At 39.9% G+C, this 21,673-nt stretch overlaps 1 protein-coding gene across 2 annotated transcripts; it reads left to right on the top strand.

Annotated features, from left to right (window-relative positions):
• Positions 1-979: 979 nt before the first annotated feature.
• Positions 980-21,080, top strand: LOC109683328 (protein Njmu-R1). 2 transcript variants are annotated; one of them, XM_020159121.2, is made up of 10 exons: positions 982-1,347; positions 2,200-2,280; positions 11,746-11,871; positions 13,460-13,603; positions 13,850-13,907; positions 16,245-16,364; positions 16,809-16,873; positions 16,995-17,131; positions 17,687-17,790; positions 18,302-21,080. In XM_020159121.2, exons 1-10 carry the CDS (start codon positions 1,208-1,210, stop codon positions 18,515-18,517), a joined length of 1,191 nt encoding a protein of 396 aa, XP_020014710.2. In that variant the 5' UTR covers positions 982-1,207; the 3' UTR covers positions 18,518-21,080. The 2 variants fall into 2 exon arrangements, with proteins under 2 accessions (XP_073902509.1, XP_020014710.2); XM_074046408.1 differs by lacking the exon at positions 11,746-11,871 and having other exon boundaries at positions 980-1,347.
• The last annotated feature ends 593 nt before the right edge of the window (positions 21,081-21,673 follow it).

Genomic DNA, 21,673 nt, shown 5'->3' with positions numbered 1-21,673 from the left:
TTATTTTGAAGTTAGGGTCTCGAGAACCATTTTCCTGGGCTGGCCTCAAACCGCATTCTTACTGATCTCAGCCTCCCCAGTAGCTAGGATTACAGGCATGAGCCACTAGCGCTGGGCACTTGTTTAGTTTTTATATAGTCACACTTATTATTTTTGCGGTACTGGGGTTTGAACTCAAGATCTTCACCTTGAGCCACTCCATCAGCCCTATTTTTGTGAAGGGTTTTTCAAATAGGATCTCAGAATATTTGCTTGTGGTGGCTTTGAACCTCAATCCTCCTGATCTCTGCCTCCTCAGTAGTTAGGATTACAGGTATGAGCCACCGGTGCCAGCAAAATGCTTCTAAGCATTTTGTTATCTTTTGAAAGGCCTTCTTAGCCAGGAGTTGTGCAACCGGTGTGTAATCCCATTTAGGAGATGGTGACAGGATTGCGAGTTTGAGGCCAACCTGGACTACATATTCGAGAATATAAAAAAATTCTCTCTTATCTCCCCCTTTCCTATCTTCCTTTTTCTTCTTCTCTCCCCTCCTCTTTCTCGCCCTTCCTCCTTTCCTCCCTCCCTCCCTCCTTCCTTCCCTCCTTCCTTGAAGGAGGGTTCATTTTTAAATTTGTGTCTTTTTGAAAAAAGAAGCAAACAAATTTATGTCTTTGGATCAAACTGGTGCATGCACGAGTTAGCTCAGAAAAAAGGTGGGGAAGCTGCTTTCTTTTTTCTCTTTCTTTTTCTTTTTGGTACTGGGGTTTGAACTCAGGGCCTTCACCTTGAGTCACTCCACAGCCCTTCTTTGTGATGGGCTTTTCGAGATAGGGTCTCGCCAACTATTTGCCTGGACTGGCTTGGAATCTTGAGCCTCCTCATCTGCCTAAGTAGCTAGGATTACAGGCGCGAGCCACCAGCGCCGGGCAAGCCTTATTCTTATGGGACTAGCTAGTTCTAGTTGCACCATCTTTACCACGTACACAGACTCCTTGACGTCTCAAGTGACAGGGGGGAAAAGTGAATTCAAAAGACAAGGGCAGCTTTTCAACGAGGGCGAACTCAACAGCCCTCGCCCCGGGGGGAGCAGACCCGCGGAGGCCCCAGACGCCAGCGGAACTTGGGAGCGCGAGGCCGGAGAGCCGGGCGAGCCGGCGCTCACCGAGGACTGTACGGCAGCGGGGGAGCGGTTTGGCGGGGACACAGGGCCGCTCGGAGACCGCAGCGATGCTGCCGTCTTTGCAGGAGTCGCTGGATGGGGATGAGAAGGAACTGGAGAGCAGCGAGGAAGCTGGCTCTGCAGAGGAGCGGAGACTCGAGCCGCCGCCCAGCAGCCACTACTGCCTCTACAGCTACCGCGGAAGCAGGTGCCGCCGGCCGCCCCCACGGCCCCGCCCCGGGTCCCCGGCCCGGCCTTACATCCCGGCCCGGTCCCAGCCCGGCGTCCTGGCCGCTCCCAAACCACATCTACTCTCCCACCCGAGGTCTTTGACCCGAAGGGCCCTTCTGGCCACGCTCCGTCTTTCCCGGCTCCCCTGCTGGACTTCATGCCCGCCCCTCCCAAGCCCCTGCCGTCTGTTCAGCGCAGTTCTCGAATGCCCCATGATTTCAGTTCCTGTCCCGTCTTCGGATCAGCACCCTTATCCTCTCCCTCCGAGGTCCTTGTCCTTGCTGCTTTTTCTCTCCTCCTGGCCCTGTGAATCCAGTTTTTTAAAGAGAAGTTTCCTTGAGCTTTCTGGGTATTAAACCTTTCCTCCACCTTTTAGGTTTTGGCTAGAGCAGGGGTCCTTGTCAGCACTGATTTTTTTTTTTTTCCCCAGTATTGGAGTTTGAACTCAGGGCCTACACCTTGAGCCACTCCACCAGCCTTTTTCGTGGTGGGTTTATTTTATTTTATTTTTTTTGAGATAAGGGCTCGTGAACTATTCCTCCCCCCCACCCCCGGCCCCCCCCCCCCGCCTTCCCCCCTCCCCCCTCCCGCTGCCTTCAAATCGCGATCCTCCTGATCTTTGCCACCTGAGAGAGCCACTGGCGTCCAGCATTTATTTTATTTACCTATTTTTAAAATTTATTTAATCGTTAGGCAGTAGAGAACCCATGCACTTTGACCTTGCAGCAGTTTAGTGGAGGTCTTGCCCCTACCCTGATTGCAAAGGCCTCATACACTGGTTGATTTAGAGCCCATAATTGATAGCATTATTTGTTTTTGTGGCTTGTAGATTGGCACAGCAACGAGGGGACGGTGATGATGGAAGCCCAAGTAACACAAATGTGGAAACTCCCTCTGGTGATGATTTCAGGTAAAAACAGCTTAATCATAACCCATGCATGTGCTTTTCAATCTTCTGTGCATCTCTGGCCTGTAGATGTCAGTGGGTACCCTATTTCCACTGAGCTTTCCCTAAGTCAAACCATCAATTTCTCCTTTTCCCTAGGAACCTCTCTTGATTTCCTCATTGGTTCATTCATTCCTGGCTGAGGCAGATTCAAGTACTGATATTGCCCCTGTGATTAGCCAGAGAGAATCTTTTTTGTTGTTGTTTTGTTTTGTTTCGGTGATACTGGAGTTTGAACTAGGGGCCTTGCACTCCCTAGGTAGGTGCTTTACTATTTGAGCTGTGTCCCCAGTCCTGTTTTGAGTTTCTTGATTGGAACTCCAGTAAAATATTTAATATCAAGATTTAAATTTAGCTCCTATCTCAAAAATACCCAACACAAAAAAAGGACTGGTGGAGTGGCTCAAGTGGTACAGTGCCTGCCTAGCAAGGATTAGACCCTAAGTTCAAACCCCAGTACCACCAAAAAAAAAAAAAAAAGTGCTCTCTGTTGGTTGCTGGTGGCTCACATCTGTAATCCTTGCTACTCAGGAGGCAGAGATCAGGAGGATCGAGGTTCGAAGCCAGCCTGGGCAAATAGTTCAGGAGACCCTATCTCGAAAAAACCCTTCACAAAAAGGGTTGGAAGAGTGGCTTAGGTGTAGACCCTGAGTTCAAACCTCAAAGATTTTAATCTTTTTTTTCCCCTTTGTTTATTTTTACTATCTCTTCTACCGTACATTACAATGTATACTGCAGGAGCAAAGGAGAACCCCTTTTCTTCATTGATGTCTCTACCTTGTTCCTTGAGTGGTACTTGTCTGGTGTAGACATTTAATACATATTTATTAAGTGCATGAATGAATACATCTTGACATTTGATGCAAAATAAGGTATAATACAAATTCACTGAATAGATAATGATTTAAGGAATTTTTCAGTTTTCAAATAGTGAGAAATTTATGGATGAAATTAAATGATCCTTGGAATTTGCTTCAAAATAACATGGGATTGGGAGAATGGTATGGGTATAAAGATGAAACCAGTTGGCAATGAGCTGAAAACTGTTGCAACTGGATGGTGGGGAACATGTGAGTAATTATACTGCCCTCTTTCCTTTTTTTTTTTTTTTTAATTTTTATTTTATTCATATGTGCATACAATGTTTGGGTCATTTCTCCCCCCTTCCCCCCCTCCCTCCCCCCCCTGCCGCCCCCTCCCTCTTCCCCCCACCCCCTCATACCCGGCAGGAACTCTTTTACCCTTATTTCTAATTTTGTTGTAGAGAGGGTATAAGCAATAATAGGAAGGAACAAAGGTTTTTGCTAGTTGAGATAAGGATAGCTATACAGGGAGTTGACTCACATTGATTTCCTGTGCATGTGTGTTACCTTCTAGGTCAATTCTTCTTGATCTATCCTTTTCTCTAGTTCCTGGTCCCCTTCTCCTATTGGCCTCAGTTGCTTTAAAGTATCTGCTTTAGTTTCTCTGCGTTGAGGGCAACAGATGCTATCTAGTTTTTGTGGTGTCTTACCTATCCTCATACCTCCCTTCTGTGCTCTCGCCTCATCATGTGATCAAAGGCCAATCCTCTTGTGTTTGCCCTTGATCAAATGTCCGCGTATGATGGAGAACATACGATTTTTGGTCTTTTGGGCCAGGCTAACCTCACTCAGAATGATGTTCTCCAATTCCATCCATTTACCAGCGAATGATAACATTTCGTTCTTCTTCATGGCTGCATAAAATTCCATTGTGTATAGATACCACATTTTCTTAATCCATTCGTCAGTGCTGGGGCATCTTGGCTGTTTCCATAACTTGGCTATTGTGAATAGTGCTGCAATAAACATGGGTGTGCAGGTGCCTCTGGAGTAACCTGTGTCTCAGTCTTTTGGGTATATCCCCAAGAGTGGTATTGCTGGATCAAATGGTGGATCAATATCTAGCTTTTTAAGTAGCCTCCAAATTTTTTTCCAGAGTGGTTGTACTAGTTTACATTCCCACCAACAGTGTAAGAGGGTTTCTTTTTCCCCACATCCTCGCCAACACCTGTTGTTGGTGGTGTTGCTAATGATGGCTATTCTAACAGGGGTGAGGTGGCATCTTAGTGTGGTTTTAATTGGCATTTCCTTTATTGCTAGAGATGGTGAGCATTTTTTCATGTGTTTTTTGGCCATTTGAATTTCTTCTTTTGAGAAAGTTCTGTTTAGTTCACTTGCCCATTTCTTTATTGGTTCATTAGTTGGGGTTCCATTGAGAAAGTTCTTGCCTATACCTATTAACTCCAGAGTACTTCCTACTCTTTCCTATACCAACTTTAGAGTCTGGGGTCTGATATTAAGATCCTTGATCCATTTTGAGTTAATATTGGTATAGGGTGATATACATGGATCTAGTTTCAGTTTTTTGCGGACTGCTAACCAGTTTTCCCAGCAGTTTTTGTTGAAGAGGCTGCTTTTTCTCCATCGTTTATTTTTAGCTCCTTTGTGAAAGACAAGTTGGTTATAGTTGTGTGGCTTCATATCTGGGTCCTCTATTCTGTTCCACTGGTCTTCATGTCTGTTTTTGTGCCAGTGTCATGCTGTTTTTATTGTTATTGCTTTGTAATATAGTTTGAAGTCAGGTATCGTGATACCTCCAGCATTGTTCTTTTGACTGAGTATTAATTACCTTGGCTATTCATGGCCTCTTGTGATTCCATATAAATTTAACGGTAGATTTTTCAGTCTCTTTAATGAATGTCATTGGAATTTTGATGGGAATTGCATTAAACATGCAGATTACTTTTGGGAGTATAGACATTTTTACTATGTTGATTCTACCAATCCATGAGCATGGGAGATCTCTCCACTTTCTATAGTCTTCCTCAATCTCTTTCTTCAGAAGTTTATACTTTTCCTTGTAGAGGTCGTTCACATCCTTTGTTAGGTTTACACCTAGATATTTGGTTTTTTTTTTTTTTTTTTTGAGGCTATTGTAAATGGAATTGTTTTCATATATTCTTTCTCAGTTTGTTCATTATTAGTGTATAGAAACGCTAATGATTTTTCTATGTTGATTTTATATCCTGCTACCTTGCTGTAGCTATTGATGGTGTCTAGGAGCTTTTGAGTAGAGTTTTTTGGGTCTTTTAAGGTATAGGATCATGTTGTCTGCAAATAGGGATATTTTGACAGTTTGTTTACTTATTTGTATTCCTTTTATTCCTTCTTCTTGCCTAATTGCTCTGGCTAGGAATTCCAGTACTATGTTGAATAGGAGTGGAGATAGTGGGCATCCTTGTCTAGTTCCTGATTTTAGAGGGAATGGTTTCAGTTTTTCTCCATTAAGTATAATGCTGGCTATAGGTTTGTCATATGTAGCTTTTATAATGTTGAGGTACTTTCCTTCTATTCCTAGTTTTCTTAGAGCTTTTATCATGAAATGATGTTGGATCTTATCAAAGGCTTTTTCTGCATCTGTTGAGATGATCAAGTGGTTTTGTCTTTGCTTCTGTTAATGTGGTTTATTACGTTTATTGATTTTTGTATGTTGAACCACCCCTGCATTCCAGGGATGAAGCCTATTTGGTTGTGGTGAGTGATTTTTTTGATGTGTTGTTCATTGTGGTTTGCCATTATTTTATTGAGGATTTTTGCATCAATGTTCATTAAGGAGATTGGCCTATAGTTCTCCTTTTTGGAGGTGTCTTTGCCTGGTTTTGGGATAAGTGTACTACTGGTTTCATAAAATATGTTAGGCAGTTTTCCTTCCCTTTCTATTTCATGGAACAGTTTAAGGAGGGTTGGTATCAGTTCTTCTTTAAAGGTCTGATAGAATTCAGCAGAGAATCCATGAGGTCCTGGACTTTTCTTTTTGGGGAGACTCTTGATTGCTGTTTCAATTTCATTTTGTGTTATAGATCTAGTCAGGTGATTAATAACCCCTTGGTTCAGTTTTGGATGATCATATGTATCTAGAAATCTGTCCATTTCTTTAAGATTTTCAAATTTATTTGAATATAGGTTCTCGAAGTAGTCTCTGATGATTTCCTGAACTTCCATGGTGTTTGTTGTTATCTCCCCTTTTGCATTCCTGATTCTACTAATTTGGGTTTTTTCTTTCCTTATTATAGTCAGGTTTGCCAAGTGTCTGTCGATCTTGTATATTTTTTCTAAGAACCAACTTTTTGTTTCATTAATTCTTTGTATGGTTTTTTTGATTCCTATTTCATTGATTTCAGCTCTTATTTTTATTATTTCTCTCCTTCTATTTGTTTTGGGATTTGCTTGTTCTTGTTTTTCTAGGAGTTTGAGATGTATCATTCGGTCATTGATTTGGGATCTTTCAGTCTTTTTAATATATGCACTCATGGCTATAAACTTTCCTATCAGAACTGCCTTTGCTGTGTCCCATAGGTTCCGGTAGGTTGTATTTTCATTTTCATTGACTTCCAGGAACTTTTTAACTTCCTCTTTTATTTCACCAATGACCCATTGTTCATTAAATCATGAGGTATTCAGTTTCCACCTGTTTGTATGTTTTTTGTCTTTACTTTTATTGTTGAGTTCTAGTTTTATTGCATTGTGATCAGATAGAATGCATAGTATAATTTCTATTTTCTTATATTTGCTGAGACTTGCTTTGTGCCCTAGGATATGATCTATTTTGGAGAAGGTTCCGTGAGCTGCTGAGAAGAATGTAAATTGTGTAGAAGTTGTATGAAATGTTCTGTTGACATCAAGTAGGTCCATTTGATCTATTGTATATTTTAGATCATGAATATCTTTATTGATTTTTTGTTTGGATGACCTATCTATTGATGATAATGGGGTGTTAAATCTCCCATGACCACTGTGTTGGAGTTAATATATGCCTTTAGGTCCTTCAGGGTATGTTTGATGAAATTGGGTGCGTTGACATTGGGTGCATATAGGTTGATAATTGTTATTTCCTTCTGGTCTACTTCCCCTTTTATTAGTATGGAATGTCCTTCTTTATCTCATTTGATCAATGTAGGTTTGAAGTCTACTTTGTCAGAGATAAGTATTGCTACTCCTGCCTGTTTTCGGGGGCCACTGGCTTGGTAAATCTTCCAGCCTTTCATCCTAAGTCTATGCTTATTTCCGTCAGTGAGATGGGTCTCCTGTAAGCAACAAATTGTTGGATCTTCCTTTTTAATCCAGTTCGTCAAACGGTGCCTTTTGATGGGGGAATTAAGTCCATTGACATTAAGTGGTAGTACTGATTGGTATGTGGTGATTCCTGTCATTTAGTTGTCTTTGTTGTTTGAAGGTTTGATTGTGTGTACCTAAATGGAGGTTACTTTCTACTTTCTTGCTTTTTCTTTTCCTGTAGTTTGGTGTTGCCTGCCCTTTCATGGTTATGTTGGGTTTCACTTTCAGTGTGTGGAATCCCTTGAAGAATCTTTTGTAGTGGTGGTTTGTGGTCACATATTGTTTTAGTTTCTGCTTATCACGGAAGACTTTTATTGCTCCATCTATTTTGAATGATAGTTTTGGTGAGTAGAGCATCCTGGGGTTGAAGTTATTTTCATTCAGTGCCCGGAAGATCTCACCCCAAGCTCTTCTTGCTTTTAATGTTTCTGTAGAGAAGTCTGCTGTGATTTTGATGGGTTTACCTTTGTATGTTATTTGTTTTTTCTCTCTTACAGCCTTCAGTATTCTTTCACGGGTCTCTGTACTTGTTGTTTTAATGATAATATGCCATGGGGTAGTTCTATTGTGGTCTGTTCTCTTTGGTGTTCTGGAGGCCTCTTGCATCTGTATGGGAATAGATTTCTCTAGATTTGGGAAATTTTCTGTTATTATTTTGTTGACTATATTACGCATTCCCTTTGCTTGCACCTCTTCTCCTTCTTCAATGACCATGATTCTCAGGTTTGGTCTTTTGATGGAGTCAGTGAGTTCTTGCATTTTCTTTTCACAGGTCTTGAGTTGTTTAACTAATAGTTCTTCGGTTTTTCCTTTAATTACCATTTCATCTTCGAGTTCTGAGAGTCTGTCTTCTGTTTGTTCTATTCTGCTGGATTGGTCTTCCGTTTTGTTTTGCAATTCTGTTTTGTTCTTTTTCTGAGGTTTTCCATATCCTGAGTCATTTCCTCTTTCATGTTGTCTATTTTCATCCTGAGTTCATTTATCTCTTTACTAATCGTGTTCTTTGTTTCACTTGGTGTTTATACAGTGCTTCTATGGTTTTATTTCTTCTTTTGCTTTTTCAAATTCTCTATTTTTGTTGTCTTGGAATTTCTTGAGTGTCTCCTGTACATTTTGGTTGACCATATCCATTATCATCTCTATAAAATTCTCATTGATTACCTGTAGTACTTGTTCTTTTAGATTGTTCTTGTGAGCTTCATTGGGTTCTTTGGCATAGTTTATCTTCATTTTGTTGGAGTCTGGATCTGAGTATCTGTTTTGTTCATTTCCCTCTGGTTCCTGTACTAATTTTTTGCTGTGGGGAAACTGGTTTCCCTGTTTTTTCTGTCTTCCTGTCATTGCCCTTGGTGTTGTTATTGTTCCCATACTGTGTGCAATTAAGTATTTTCTATCTTATAATAATAACAATGGTGATATTTAGAATGGAAGGGTGAGAGGAGAGGGAAAGCAAAGAAGTTAAAGAAAGAGGGAAAAACAAGTGAACAAACAAAAACCCCAAACAAACAAACAAACAAACAAAAAGTTTCAAGGATATAAATGGAGAGGTAGTGTACCTATCAATGGGAAGTGGAACAGGCATTACAGAGACAGAGAAAGTATTGAGAAAAATAAAATAAAAAAGTAAATAAAAATAAAAATAAAATTAAAAAAATAAAAAAACTCCAGGTTCACAATAAAGTTTCAGTCTTAATAATCTTTGTGTTAGTCCCAAAGCCTGCAATCTTGAAGATGTTGTCTCAGAAGTAGTTCTGTCATTGTCTCATCAAAGGGAAAATAAACTAAAAAAAACCAAACCAAAACAACAACAACAACAACAAAAACACCACAAAGTGTCCCAAGTTCAAATGCAATACAGTTTCAGTAAGTTTTTCAGCACGCAGGTGTAGTTCAGTTTTTGTGTCATCAAAGGTAGGGAGAAAAAAGAGTCTGGAGACAGTTCTGTGAATGACTATCTGAGGCTGCGGCTCACCTGCCCCCTGCTGTCAGCCTGCTCTTGCTGGAGGCTTTATTTATGCAGATCTCAGGAGTGAGCTTAACACTCACCTGGCCCCGCAGGCTTTGTTTACTTAGAGTTCTCCTGGGCGTGATGCCACTGCTACAAGCTTTTCCTTATCCAAGCACACTGGGGAGGTGACACTGCACCTGCTTTCTCAGGCCAGCGTGTTTATTTACAGTTCACATGGGAAGTGGGTCTTCCCCCCTCCTGTGGAGTTTTCCTCCCACCTCCACTTTTACAAGCTTTCCCGCTCCTGATTGCTGGGTGTGTGCCACCTCTCCTGCCTTCTCCAGTTGGCTTGTTGTGAGGGATTTCCCCTTCCCCCTCTTCGGCGCTTAGGGCTCCCTGCCCTCTTTGCTACATGTCTTTTTTGTTATTATTGCTTATTATTCAGTTTTTTCCCTGGGTGGGTGTTGGTCTGTCCAGGGGGATATGCTGATCTGGCCCAGGGTTGTCTGTGGGAGAACCGTGTGCTGCTTAGCTCACCTTGTGGTCCGCATCTTCCCAGGCCGTCTGGGCACTGGCGTCTGGCGGCGGCACAGGAGCCTCCTGCTTTCTCCATTTAATGTGGAGTGGGAATGTTACACATAGGGTGGGGGTGTGGAGGAGTCAAAGTTTTGCCTCTTCTTGGTGGTTTTTCCTGTAAGGTGTATCTCCAGCATCTCTCCAAGATTTTACTTTAGGAGGCACTCTTTCTGCTTCCTCCCTCTAGCCACCATCTTGGAATCCCCCTCTTTCCTTTTGTATGTTTGAAACTTCCTATAATATAAACTAAAACAAAAGACCTTGAGAAGCATTAGGTTCATGTTGTGAAGGTGGGTGATAGAAGAGTTTTTCTTTCATTATATTCTATTTATGTTCTAATCTAAAGCAAAGTAAAATTCTTTATTTACTTAGAGAGAGGGTCTTGCTATGTAGCCCAGGCTGACCTCAAATTTTTTTTTTTTTGTGGGACCAGGGTTTGAACTCATGCTTGTATAATAGGAGCTATACCACTTGAAGCACACCTCCAGTCCATTTTGCTCTGGTTATTATTATTTTTTTTTGCTCTGGTTATTTTGGATGGTGTCTCATGAACTATTTTCTTGGGCTGGCCTCTAACCATGATTTCAATGTTCCAAGTAGCTAGGATTACAGGTGTGAGCCACTAGTGCCTGGCAGGCCTCAAACTCTTTTTTTGTGTGTGGGGGGGGTGTTAAATGGAGTTTATTGAAAGTTATGGATGGGAAATACAGGTGGAAGCCAGTAAGCAGAGAGTGGCCTCCCATTCTTCATCATCGTGCTTCAGCCTCCTGAGTATTGGGATTACAAGCACACACTACCATGCTTGGCTCCGAAGTTGTGATTTTTTTTTAGTTCCTAAGATGTTGTATTTATTCATAGGTTTCTGGCACTTGAAGGATTGAAGGAGGAGGAGGCAGGAGATAGTGATGTAGGAGAGTGAGTGAGCCAGAAAATGTAGTGATAGATGGGCAGCAGGTAGCACCCACTTGAAGCTAGTGCTCATTAATTTAACATGAGACTCAACACTGTGAGTGTGGGGTTTTAGCCAATCACACTCAAGTGCATAGGTACAGGTACAGAGTAGGTATTGACCTTGAATGGTTTTGCTAAGCAAGTCCAGTGAGATGAAAGCAACACAGTAGTTGTGTGTAGTAGCCAATTTCTATATAATTATACCTCAATAAAGTTGAAAGAAAGAAAAGCAAGAATGTGCAGAGGTGTGATTATAGGGAGTGGCCATGGAGTTTAAGCTGAATAAGGGAAGTGAGGAGATGAGAATGTGAGGAACAGTGGGTTGGGAATTCCAGTGCAGTTCTAGTACTGGAGAGAACAAGTTGGAAAGATAGGAATACTTAAAAATGTTTGGTAAGGTAGGTCATACTTGGTGACATACATTCCATTGCTATGACAAAATATCTTTTTTCCCCAGTGTTTGGAATGGAACCCAGTGTCTTGTGCATGGTAGACAAGCACTGAGCTACATCCCCAGCTTAGAAGAGGAAGCCAGGGTTCCCTATCTAATACCCTGAATATCCTAACTTTCTCAAACAATGCCCCACCTCCTAAAGTTTACCACCTCACAATAGAACCATGGGCTAGGGACCAAGCCTTCAACACATGGGCCTTTGGGGAATATTCTAGATCCAAATTATAGCACTCACCAACAGGAATCAGGCAGACAGGTTTCTTAATTCCTTAAGGGAGACCCTGGCTTTGGTACCATTTTGACTTAATGGGCGTGAATGCACCCATCCATTGGTAAGGAATGTGTGTCTTTCCTTTGTCAAGCCTCTCCTTGGTGGATACTAATCTACCATCTGAAGTGGAGCCAGAGCTGCGCAGTTTCATTGCTAAGCGTCTTTCAAAGGGAGCCGTCTTTGAAGGGCTGGGTAATGTTGCATCTGTGGAGCTGAGGTAAGTATAAAATTTGCTGTGTCCTGAATTTTTACTTCTGAGCTAAATATGAGAAGTGATGAGAAACTCTAAAAAGACCTGCAGGATCATTTTCCAGCAGCCCAAGCACTGGGCCTCATGTAAACATTTGTGCAGTGAGATTAATTGAATGGTAGAGACGCTGGTGCCTAAGTTAGTTTTGTACTTGTAAGAAAAGAGTTAAGGAATTGGGGTGTAGCTTAGAGGTGCAGGTCTATCTTCATGTATAAGGCTCAGTGTGCAACCCTAACACAGCTTAAAAAAATATAGAGTTAATTACCCAAACTGAAATTGTATAGTTTACAGTCTGTAAAATGTTTTCATAAACTTTGATGCAATAATTCTTTCAAAGGTGAGATAGAACAGCACTCTTACTTCCTTTGTTTTCTTCTTTTTTGTAGTACTGGGATTTGAACTCAGGGCTTCACACTTGCTAGGCAGGTGCTCTACTACTTGAGCCACTCTGTCAGCATCTTTTGCATTAATTATTTTTGAGATAAGGTCTGACTTTATGGCTGGACCAGCGTGGATGGTGATCCTCTTATTTATGCTTCTCTTTGCAGGTGGGATGACAGGCTAATGCCACCATACTTAGATTTTATTGGTTGAGATGGATTCTTGAACTTTTTGCCTGGGCTCCCTGGAACCATGATCTTCCCAATCTCCACCTCCTGAGTAGCTAGGATTGCAGGCTTAAGCCACTATACCAAGCTTTTATTTCCATTTTCAAATGAGGAAATAAACTCAGAGAAGTTAAATAGCATGCCTAAAGTCATAAGGCTGGTTACCTTGATGGAGTTCATACTTAAACATACACATTCTTTACATTGTAACCACATATGTAAATGTCACAATGGAATTCCCTTGTACAACTAGTATATGCTAATTTTTAAAAAGTGAAAGTTACAGTCATCTTTCTGTTACAATCCCCCTTTTTTTTTTTTTTTTGGCAGCACTGGATTTTGAACTCAGGGCCTCACGCTTGCTAGGCATGTGCTCTCACAGCTTAATCCACTCCACTAGTCCCTTTTTGTGTTGGGCATTTTTGAGATGGGGGTCTCAAGAACTATTGGCTGAGGGCTGGCTTCGAACCTCAATCCTCCTGATCTCTGCCTCCTGAGTAGCTAGGATTATAGGCACCTTGCACTGTTACACTCCTTGATTATAGTTCACTTTATATCATGAAGTTTATATGTAAGTCCCCTCAGGAGTATGAGGTCATGGCTTAAGGATAAGCCTGCCACATCTACTTGGAGCATCCATGATTTGTGACATTTTGGGGAAAGGGGAGACTTTTCTTCATGCAAATGTGGGTATACCAAGAGTGAAACTTGGCATGAATTTTTCACATAAAAGAGGACAACTCAAAGTTCACTTCTGTTAGGGCCACTTTAATTAATGTCCACCATGCATATGTTCTTTCCTCTGCTGTGATGAGTAAACTTGAGAAATCTGGGAAGCTCTGCATTAGTGGGCAGGTAAAGGAGTCCCCAGATCAAGATGGCCAGGTTCAGAGCAGACCACATGAATACCCAAAATACTACATTTTACCTTTTTCTTTCTTTTCTAGAATTCCAGGTTACTCAGTTGGTTGTTACTACTGCCTTTTCCAACAAGGGAAACTGCTTCCTGAAACAGTAGCAGTGGGCTCTGAACATAACCCTTCAGAGTATGTGGTCTGTTTTTTAGGAGGGTCTGAAAAGGGCCTCGAGCTATATCCTTTCATTGTTGTTTGAATGTGTCAGGAAGGAGAACATGGGAAGCAACGGGAGAATTATCTCTGCCACCCTCCCTAAGCTTCTCTACCCCTACATGTGCTTGATTTCATACTTAAATTTGGCCATTTGCCTTGGCTTGTTTTAATTTATAGTTTGCATTATTTGAGAGACCTTACATTTCCTGTTGAGAGATGAAACATTGTCTTAATTATTCATCCTTTAGTATTTCCTTAAGAACATACTTTCAGGCCTGAATTGGACAAGTACATTCAAGGACTGAAAAGTAACATGGATTTTGAGGTAAGATGACTGATTTAAGTTTTATAAGACTGAAATGATTAACATACCATGACCACTGTAATTATAACTACCTGTCATATAGGTAGTCACAAAACAAAGATAGCTAAATTCTAAAAACTTCACCTTGCCAATCAAAAGTATGATAAAACTACTGTAAAATGAAAACAACAAAAAAAAACCCTTTACCTTGTACACCAGTAGACTGATTTTTTTTATTTCTTTTATTCATATGTGCATACAATGTTTGGTTCATTTCTCCCCACCTTCCCCCGTCCTCTCCCTTTTCCCCCCACCCCCTCACTACCAGGCAGAAACTATTTTCTAATTTTGTTGAAGAGAGTATAAGCAATAATAGGAAGGACCAAGGATTTTTGCTAGTTGAGATAAGGATAGCTATACAGGGAGTTTACTCGAATTGCTTTCCTGTACATATATATGTGTTACATTCTACATTAATTCTTCTTGAGCTAACCTTTTCTCTAGTTCCTGGTCCCTTTCTATTGTGCTTTGTCGCTTTAAAGTTTCTGCATTAGAAGACTGATTTTTTTTTTTTTTTTTTGGCAGTACTGGGTATTGAAGTCAGGACCTCACACTTGCTAGGCAAGCGCTGTACCACTTGAGCCATGCCCCCAGCCATAGACTGGTGATTTTTAAGGAAATCAGGGAACACAGTCCTATAAGTGCTGAAAGTTTCACAAGGTTGCTTTTGATGTATTGCACCTATGAAAAATTCTTAGCTGCTAAATTCAGTAGCATGTAATTTTTTTTTTTTTTTTTTTTTTTGCGGCACTAGGGCTTGAACCCAGGGCTTTCACCTTGATCCACTCCACCATCCCCATTTTTGTGAAGGGTTTTTCAAGATAGGTCTCGCAAACTATTTGCCTAGGCTGGCTTCAAACCAAGATCCTTCTGATCTCTGCCTCCTGAGTAGCTAGGATTATAGATGTGAGCCGTCGGAGCCTGGATGTAATATCATGTCTGATGAAGAAGTGGATGCTGCTTTCCTGATTTCTAGGCACATAAGATTTATATTCTCATCAGAGCTTATGGTCTATGTAGCCTCTGGCACCAGAGGCAAGGATAGATAGCTATTGTTGGACATATCGAAGATTTTTAGAAAATCCCATTTTTATTAATCAATCTTTTGTGAATTACATATATCCATATTGACTAATTTATTCAAATCTTTTAAAAATTATGCTTTCATCTTGTATCAGTATTTAAGTTATGACTCTGATAAATTATCTATTACATGTAGTAACATCTGTTACTACTACTACCTGTTACTATCCTAGCTACTCAGGAGGCAAAGATCAGGAGGATTGCTGTTTGAAGCCAGCCCAGGCAAATAGTTTCAAGACCTATCTTGAAAATACCCAACATAGAAAAGGACTGGCGGAGTGGCTCAAGTGGTACAGTGCCTGCCTAGCAAGCATTAGACCCTGAGTTCAAAACCCCAGTACTACCAAAAAAAAAAGAAAAAGAAGGAGCCAGGTGTCAGTGGATGGTGGTTGTAATCCTCAGTACTTGGGAGGCTGTGATCAGGAGAATCGTGGTTTGAGGCCAGCCTGGGCAAATAGTTTGAGAGACTTCCATCTCCAAAATAACCAGAGCAAAATGGACTGGAGGCGTGCCTCAAGCAGTAGAGAACCTGCTTTGCAAGCATGAAGCCCTGAGTTCACACTAGGGGATTTGAGCTCTCAGATTGAAGCTCTTCTTGGGTGACACTAGTCCCTAGAGAGCAGCACAGCCTAGAAAGCCAATGTGTGCCTGGGCGCCTGTCTGACAACTGCTGTGGGCCTCAGTTGCTTTGATGAAGTTACTCATATCCTTCTCTGTTCACATTTTGAGTACAAATTCTCAGCATTTCTTCAATCATTCCATAGTTACTATGTTTCAGATACCCTACCCGGTTCTGGTAGTTTATTAAACAGTATCTCCAATGAGTACACAGTATATTGGGGAGAGATGGACATGAATGCCTACCTCCTTCCAGTGAAAAACAATGTGAAGCAAAACCCTATTAATTCAGTCTCCTAGGACAACTGTATCGCAATTCCTTTTTCTGAGTTGGTAGTGTTAGCTTTAAAAAAAAAAAAAAAAAAAGGTGTCATCAGGTGTGGTGGTCACAACTGTAATCCCAGGATAAGGGAAGCTGAGGAAAGAGGATTGTGAGTTTGAGGCCAGTCTGGGCTACATACTGAGATGTTGTCTCAAAAGAAAAAATGGCGTCTATACCAGCTTTTTGTTGTCAAGAGCATAGTAAAGAAATGTTGAGTCCACTAAGTAGAAGGCTTATATGATAATAAAGCAAATGACATTTTCTTTTTGATCTAGGAAAGGGCCTTGGAGAACCAAATAAAGTCTTACCTGAATAGCTGGTTTGAGGATGTTGTATGCCCAATCCAAAGAGTTGTTCTTCTCTTTCAGGAGAAACTTACCTTTTTGCTACATGCTGTAAGTATTGCCCAAACAAGAGCATTTACTAGTTGAGAATTACTTTGGCAGAGTTTGAATTGTTTATAGACATACTCATTTTCTCTTAATATTACTTTTTCCCCCTCTGAATATTCACTCAAACTTTGCTCCCTGTCAAGACTACACTTTCTTTACTTGGATCTAGAAAGTTTTATTACTAAGGTGGAATTGAATTGCAAATGCTTACTGAAACTTCCTAATAGGATCAAACATTTTGGAAAAAAAAAACATTCCAAAGTGATTTTCACTATATAAAAATGTTAGCAAGCAGCTGGTAAACAAAGCTGTGGAGAGCTCATGCACTGCCCATCAACTGTCCGTGTGGTGGTTATTGGGAAAAGTAACATTTTCTTTCCCAAGAATGTGGTGGCTTTGTAAGGAAAACTGGAAGACAGGTATCAACCAGCCTTTATTTTCTTATAGGCTTTGAGTTATACTCCTGTTGAGGTTAAAGAATCAGATGAAAAAACAAAGAGAGACATTAACAGGTAATGAACATAATTTTGCGAAGGGATGTTTTTCCATAGCAAGCCCCCAGTGTGGAATGAATTTGTTTTCTCCCTTCCATCCTACAATATTGTTTGTGGGAAATGGATTTGTGTGTGGCAGGTTTCTAAGTGTGGCCAGTCTTGAAGGACTTATTCATGAAGGCACCATGACGTCTTTGTGCATGGCCATGACAGAGGAGCAGCATAAGTCTGTGATCATCGATTGCAGTGGCTCCCAGCCTCAGTTCTACAATGCAGGTAAGCAGTGAACTCCGAAGTAGCCTTCCTGGACTTGTTCTGAGTTTTGTCTTTGCATTGAGAACAAGTAATGCAAATATGTATCCTTCTTGTCTCGTGCAGTTTTCCATGACTATCCCACTCCTGCTGGAAACTAGTGATTTTAGAAACATGGAAATCAAGTCATGCTTAGTACTCCACTCCTATGTATATAAAGAAACTTATATATACACAAGGAGACAAAAAGAAAAGTGCTCATTAAGGCATTAACTGAAATAGCAAAGAATTGAAAGCAACTTAAATGTTTATCAACAGGGTAATGATAAAACTGCTTGACTCATGCAAAGAAGTATTAGTGAACAGTTAGGAATGAATGGCCAGACTGGAGGTGTGGCTCAAGTGGTAGAGCATCTGCTTTGCAAAGCCCTAAATTCAAATCCCATTTGCACCAAAAAAAAAAAAAAAAAGCACACTTTTAGATGACTATAGAAGTATTAAATAATTCAATATAAATGTTTTTATGAAGAAATGTCTTGTGGGCCATTTTCATTTGTTTAACTCTAAAATATTTTGTAGGAAGCAACCGGTTTTGTGAGGATTGGATGCAGGCTTTTTTAAATGGTGCTGAAGGGGGTAACCCTTTTCTTTTCAGACAAGTCCTGGAGAACTTTAAACTAAAGGTAATTAATTGGCTGTGTGTCAAGGGCCACATAAAATCTTTTTGTCTGAATTTTAATCAGTAATGGAATGATAGAATAACAAATCTGCTTTATAGCTTTGATGTTATTAGATAGGACATTCTCAAAACTTGAATCATAACAAGGCATGTACTTTGACTTTTCAGTAGCTTCTGCATACATATAATTTCATTTCCTATAAATTGGGTGAATAATTGCTTATATTTAAGGGACATCAAGCTTGCAATTTATGGTGTAGCTTACTTGCAAACCACTAAAAAAAAGTGATTGAGAATTCTGATTGTGGGGAGTATTGTCACCTTAGATTTTTAGAAGTATTTTTGTGAGATTTTGTTCTACCAAGGGTAAAGCATATTAGCAATAAAAATGATGGAATATTTTAAAAGCTTACCTCTTAGCAACAAACGTTGAATTCTCAACTGGATAAGAGAGATTTTTCAGGCTTCATTATTATCTCACTAAATACATATTTAACTCAGTGATCTTTTTCTAGGCCATACAAGATACAAACAATTTGAAGAGATTTATCCGGCAGGCAGAAATGAACCATTACGCCTTGTTTAAATGTTACATGTTCCTAAAGAACTGTGGTAGTGGAGATATTCTTTTGAAGATTGTTAAAGTGGAACATGAAGAAATGCCTGAAGCCAAAAATGTGGTAGCTGTCCTTGAAGAATTCATGAAAGAACTTCTTGCCCAAAGTTTATGATGTTTTGAGATAAATGTTTTGTGAAGCTGTATATTCAAGCATTCATATTTGAAGTTGCAGTTTTTATCATTGTTCATAGGATTACAGTTTGATTATTTGAAACATACCAGATTCTTTTTCTTCTTTGTACCTTTACTATCTAACTTAATTAAACATAAAAATCTGAGGAATGTCTTCACTGAGTTCTAGATAGCTATGTGTGTTAGAGTTGGGGAGTTACAGTATATTGCTGATCCCATTCTAAAACTGTAGAAATTTGTTGCCTAAAAAAGTTCAGAGGTGATTTTTGGCTTCTCCTAGGAGTATTTTAGCAAATTGTCCTCCAGAAAAATCATAGTACTTCTTTTTAATAGATTGTAGTTTCTTTTAAGAAATGTAATCCTAGCCAGGCATGGTGGTTCGTGCCTATAATCCCAGTGGAGCGAGGTGGAGGCAGGAGGATCTCTAGTTCAAGGCTTAGGTCAACCTGGGTTACATAGTAAGACTCTAGTTATCTGCCCTCCTCCCCAAAAAGAAAAGTAATCCTAGTCTTAGGATAGATTAACACCAAGACACCATTCCAAAGATAGATCTGTGTATCCTGTAGGTGCCTGATACTGATATGTTTTTTTTTTTTTTGCCTGATTGATAGTTGGCATGGATGATGAAGCTAGCTTTTAAGTCAATATGCAAATAAATCATGAGTGTTAAGAAATTAAATGAGCTTTAAAAACAGATGCATTAGCTTCAAGATAAAACATTATCTGTAATGGAAAGCTACTGCAGAAGTGGTTCCACCACGACTTTGTTCACTTTATAGATACTTGCTAAGAGCCTGTGTGTGTGTGTGTGTGTGTATGTGTGTGTGTGTTGTGGTGGTGGTGGTGGTGGTAATGGAGTTTGAATTCAGAGCCTTGAGCTTGCTAGGCAAACACTCTACTACTTGAGCCATGCTCCCAGCCCTTTTGCTTAATAATTTTTTGGATAGGGACTCTGGCTGGCCTGGACCACTGTCCTTTTACATAGCTGGGATCACAGGTGCATGTTACCACGCCAACCTTTTTTGTTCAGCTAGGGTCTCTTAACTTTTTTCCTGGGCTGGCCTCAAACTGCAGTCCTCCTGATCTCTGCCTCCCAAGTCACTGGTATTACAGATGTTTTTCTAGATGGAAATGCTGGAGTTTTAAGTTACATTAAGAAACAAAGTAAATACATTTTTACAAGCAAACTGTAACAGGAATGCAACACAGACATTTTTCCTATCAGAGTTGCTTATCGATTTTAGTGTTTTCTGTTTTGTTACTGTTTTACTCTGAAACAATTGAAAGTGCCCTCATCTAGCCATTTATAATTCCCATGGATGCCAGCTGTAGCTACACACACATTTGTTCTGCATGGCTCTTTAACAAATTCATTTGATAATGATTTTTATTTAGAAGATCAGAAGTCTTGTGCTGTCACTGCCTTCAGGATGCACAGAGGAGCCCAAGCCTATAAAACTGAGTAGTGCTCTTAGATGGCTGTAAGTTTACAGTAAGTGCTGGGTTTCAACTTTCCAGATGACTGACAGAGGCCTTTGCTTTCTCCTCTACATAAGCAAGTCTGGAGACGTGACTCACCAAGCCTTTTCTTTTTCTTTAATGAGAAATACAATTCAGGATCTTCATAAATGCTTTCATATGATTTTAAAGTTTAATAACTTGGATTAACTTAGAAAAAAAACCTAATCTTTTTTTTATAGCATTCAGAATGGCTATGGAAAATCATCAACTTTATGACACTATTTTTGAATCTAATCCATCTTTTTCTAATGTACTTGGGTTACCCACCTAAAAATCAGTTGTTTTTTTTCTTGTGGGACTGGGGTTTGAACTCAGGGCTTCATGCTTGCAAAGCAGGAGCTCTATCCTTTGAGTCACATCTCCAGTCCATTTTGCTCTGGTTATTTTGGAGATGGAGTCTCAAGAACTATTTGCCTGGGCTGGTCTAGAACCAAAATCTTCTCAAGTAGCTGGGATTATAGGTGTAAACAACCGGTACCCTGCTGGATATCAATTTTTTAAAATAAGTAACATTAGGATATCAACATTTTGAGTCTGGAAAACATGATTTTCATTCTCAAATTCATGTCATCAAAAGTACATGTTGTAAATGGTATTTAAACAGCAAATATATCATCTGCTTCAAATCACATTTGGGTGTAGGCAAGGTATATTGTGTATTCTTTGTGTGTCTGTATATATATTTTTTGTAATGTAGATTCACATTACAAAGTTGTATACACTAGTCTTATTTTTACAAAGTCTGTGACAAATTATCACTGGTATAGAAAAGGAAAATGATGTCATGGAATTTAAGGATCATGTTGGTCATGAGAGGAACCACCTCATGACCAAAAACATGTACTGTATTCAAATTTTAATAAGCTATGTGTTAACCTTTAAAGATATTTGTTTGAAAAATGGAATAAATTTGTATTATGTGTGTAATACACAGGAAGAATACATTGTCATTTATAAAAACGGTATTTATGTAAATATATTTCTAATAGTAATAAAAATAACAATAATAATAATAAAACATAGCTTCTATCTGAGACAGTGATTTAATTCCCAACACGTTTGTGGGGAAATTATACTGTTATACTAAGGAATGTATTGAAGAAAATCAAGTCACCTGCATCTTTAAGAAGGCATCAGGAAGGGTTTAAGAGCAATTTCTATCACAATGTTTTATTCATTGTCCAGTAAAGTTACACACATAGGACACAATAGCCCATTTCAATTCTTTTCACTCTCATTCTTAACCATGACAGAATGTCTGTCTTTTACCAGAGGATCACTTATGTCACATGCTTCTCAGAGATAAGATTCAGTCACTAGGACATTTTCCTAATCATGTGTTTCCTCAGTGGAAACCTCACTTCTTTCCATGAAGTCCTTCCACTTGGAGCTCAGAGAAGGCAACTCAGTTCCTAACTGCACCGGGGATTTTGAATCATGTGGACCAATGGCTGAGGTGGCATAAATGCCTACATTCTGAATAGGGACGTTCATGATAGGAAAAATAATGGCTTAACAGCTGTTAATGTTTTTTGTAAACTACTTCTGGGAGGGCTGACAAAGCAGAGGCCCTGCTAAAAGTGAACTCTGAGCAAACGTTCCACTAGTTCATTAT

The sequence above is a fragment of the Castor canadensis genome, chromosome 11, assembly GCF_047511655.1.
Source record: "Castor canadensis chromosome 11, mCasCan1.hap1v2, whole genome shotgun sequence".
NCBI classification, from domain to species: Eukaryota; Metazoa; Chordata; class Mammalia; order Rodentia; family Castoridae; genus Castor; species Castor canadensis.
Note: the sequence above shows the minus strand (reverse complement) of the source record. Positions and strands in the feature narration are given on the sequence as shown.

Bases quoted from the DNA above. Each gene is read 5' to 3' on its own strand.
- LOC109683328 (XM_020159121.2), top strand. From the start codon at position 1,208: ATGCTGCCGTCTTTGCAGGAGTCGCTGGATGGGGATGAGAAGGAACTG. The intron at 13,604-13,849 runs ATATCCTTTCAT...TTAAGAACATAC, and splicing joins TCTGAAAAGGGCCTCGAGCT to TTTCAGGCCTGAATTGGACA. The intron at 16,874-16,994 runs GTAATGAACATA...TGTGTGTGGCAG, and splicing joins ACAAAGAGAGACATTAACAG to GTTTCTAAGTGTGGCCAGTC.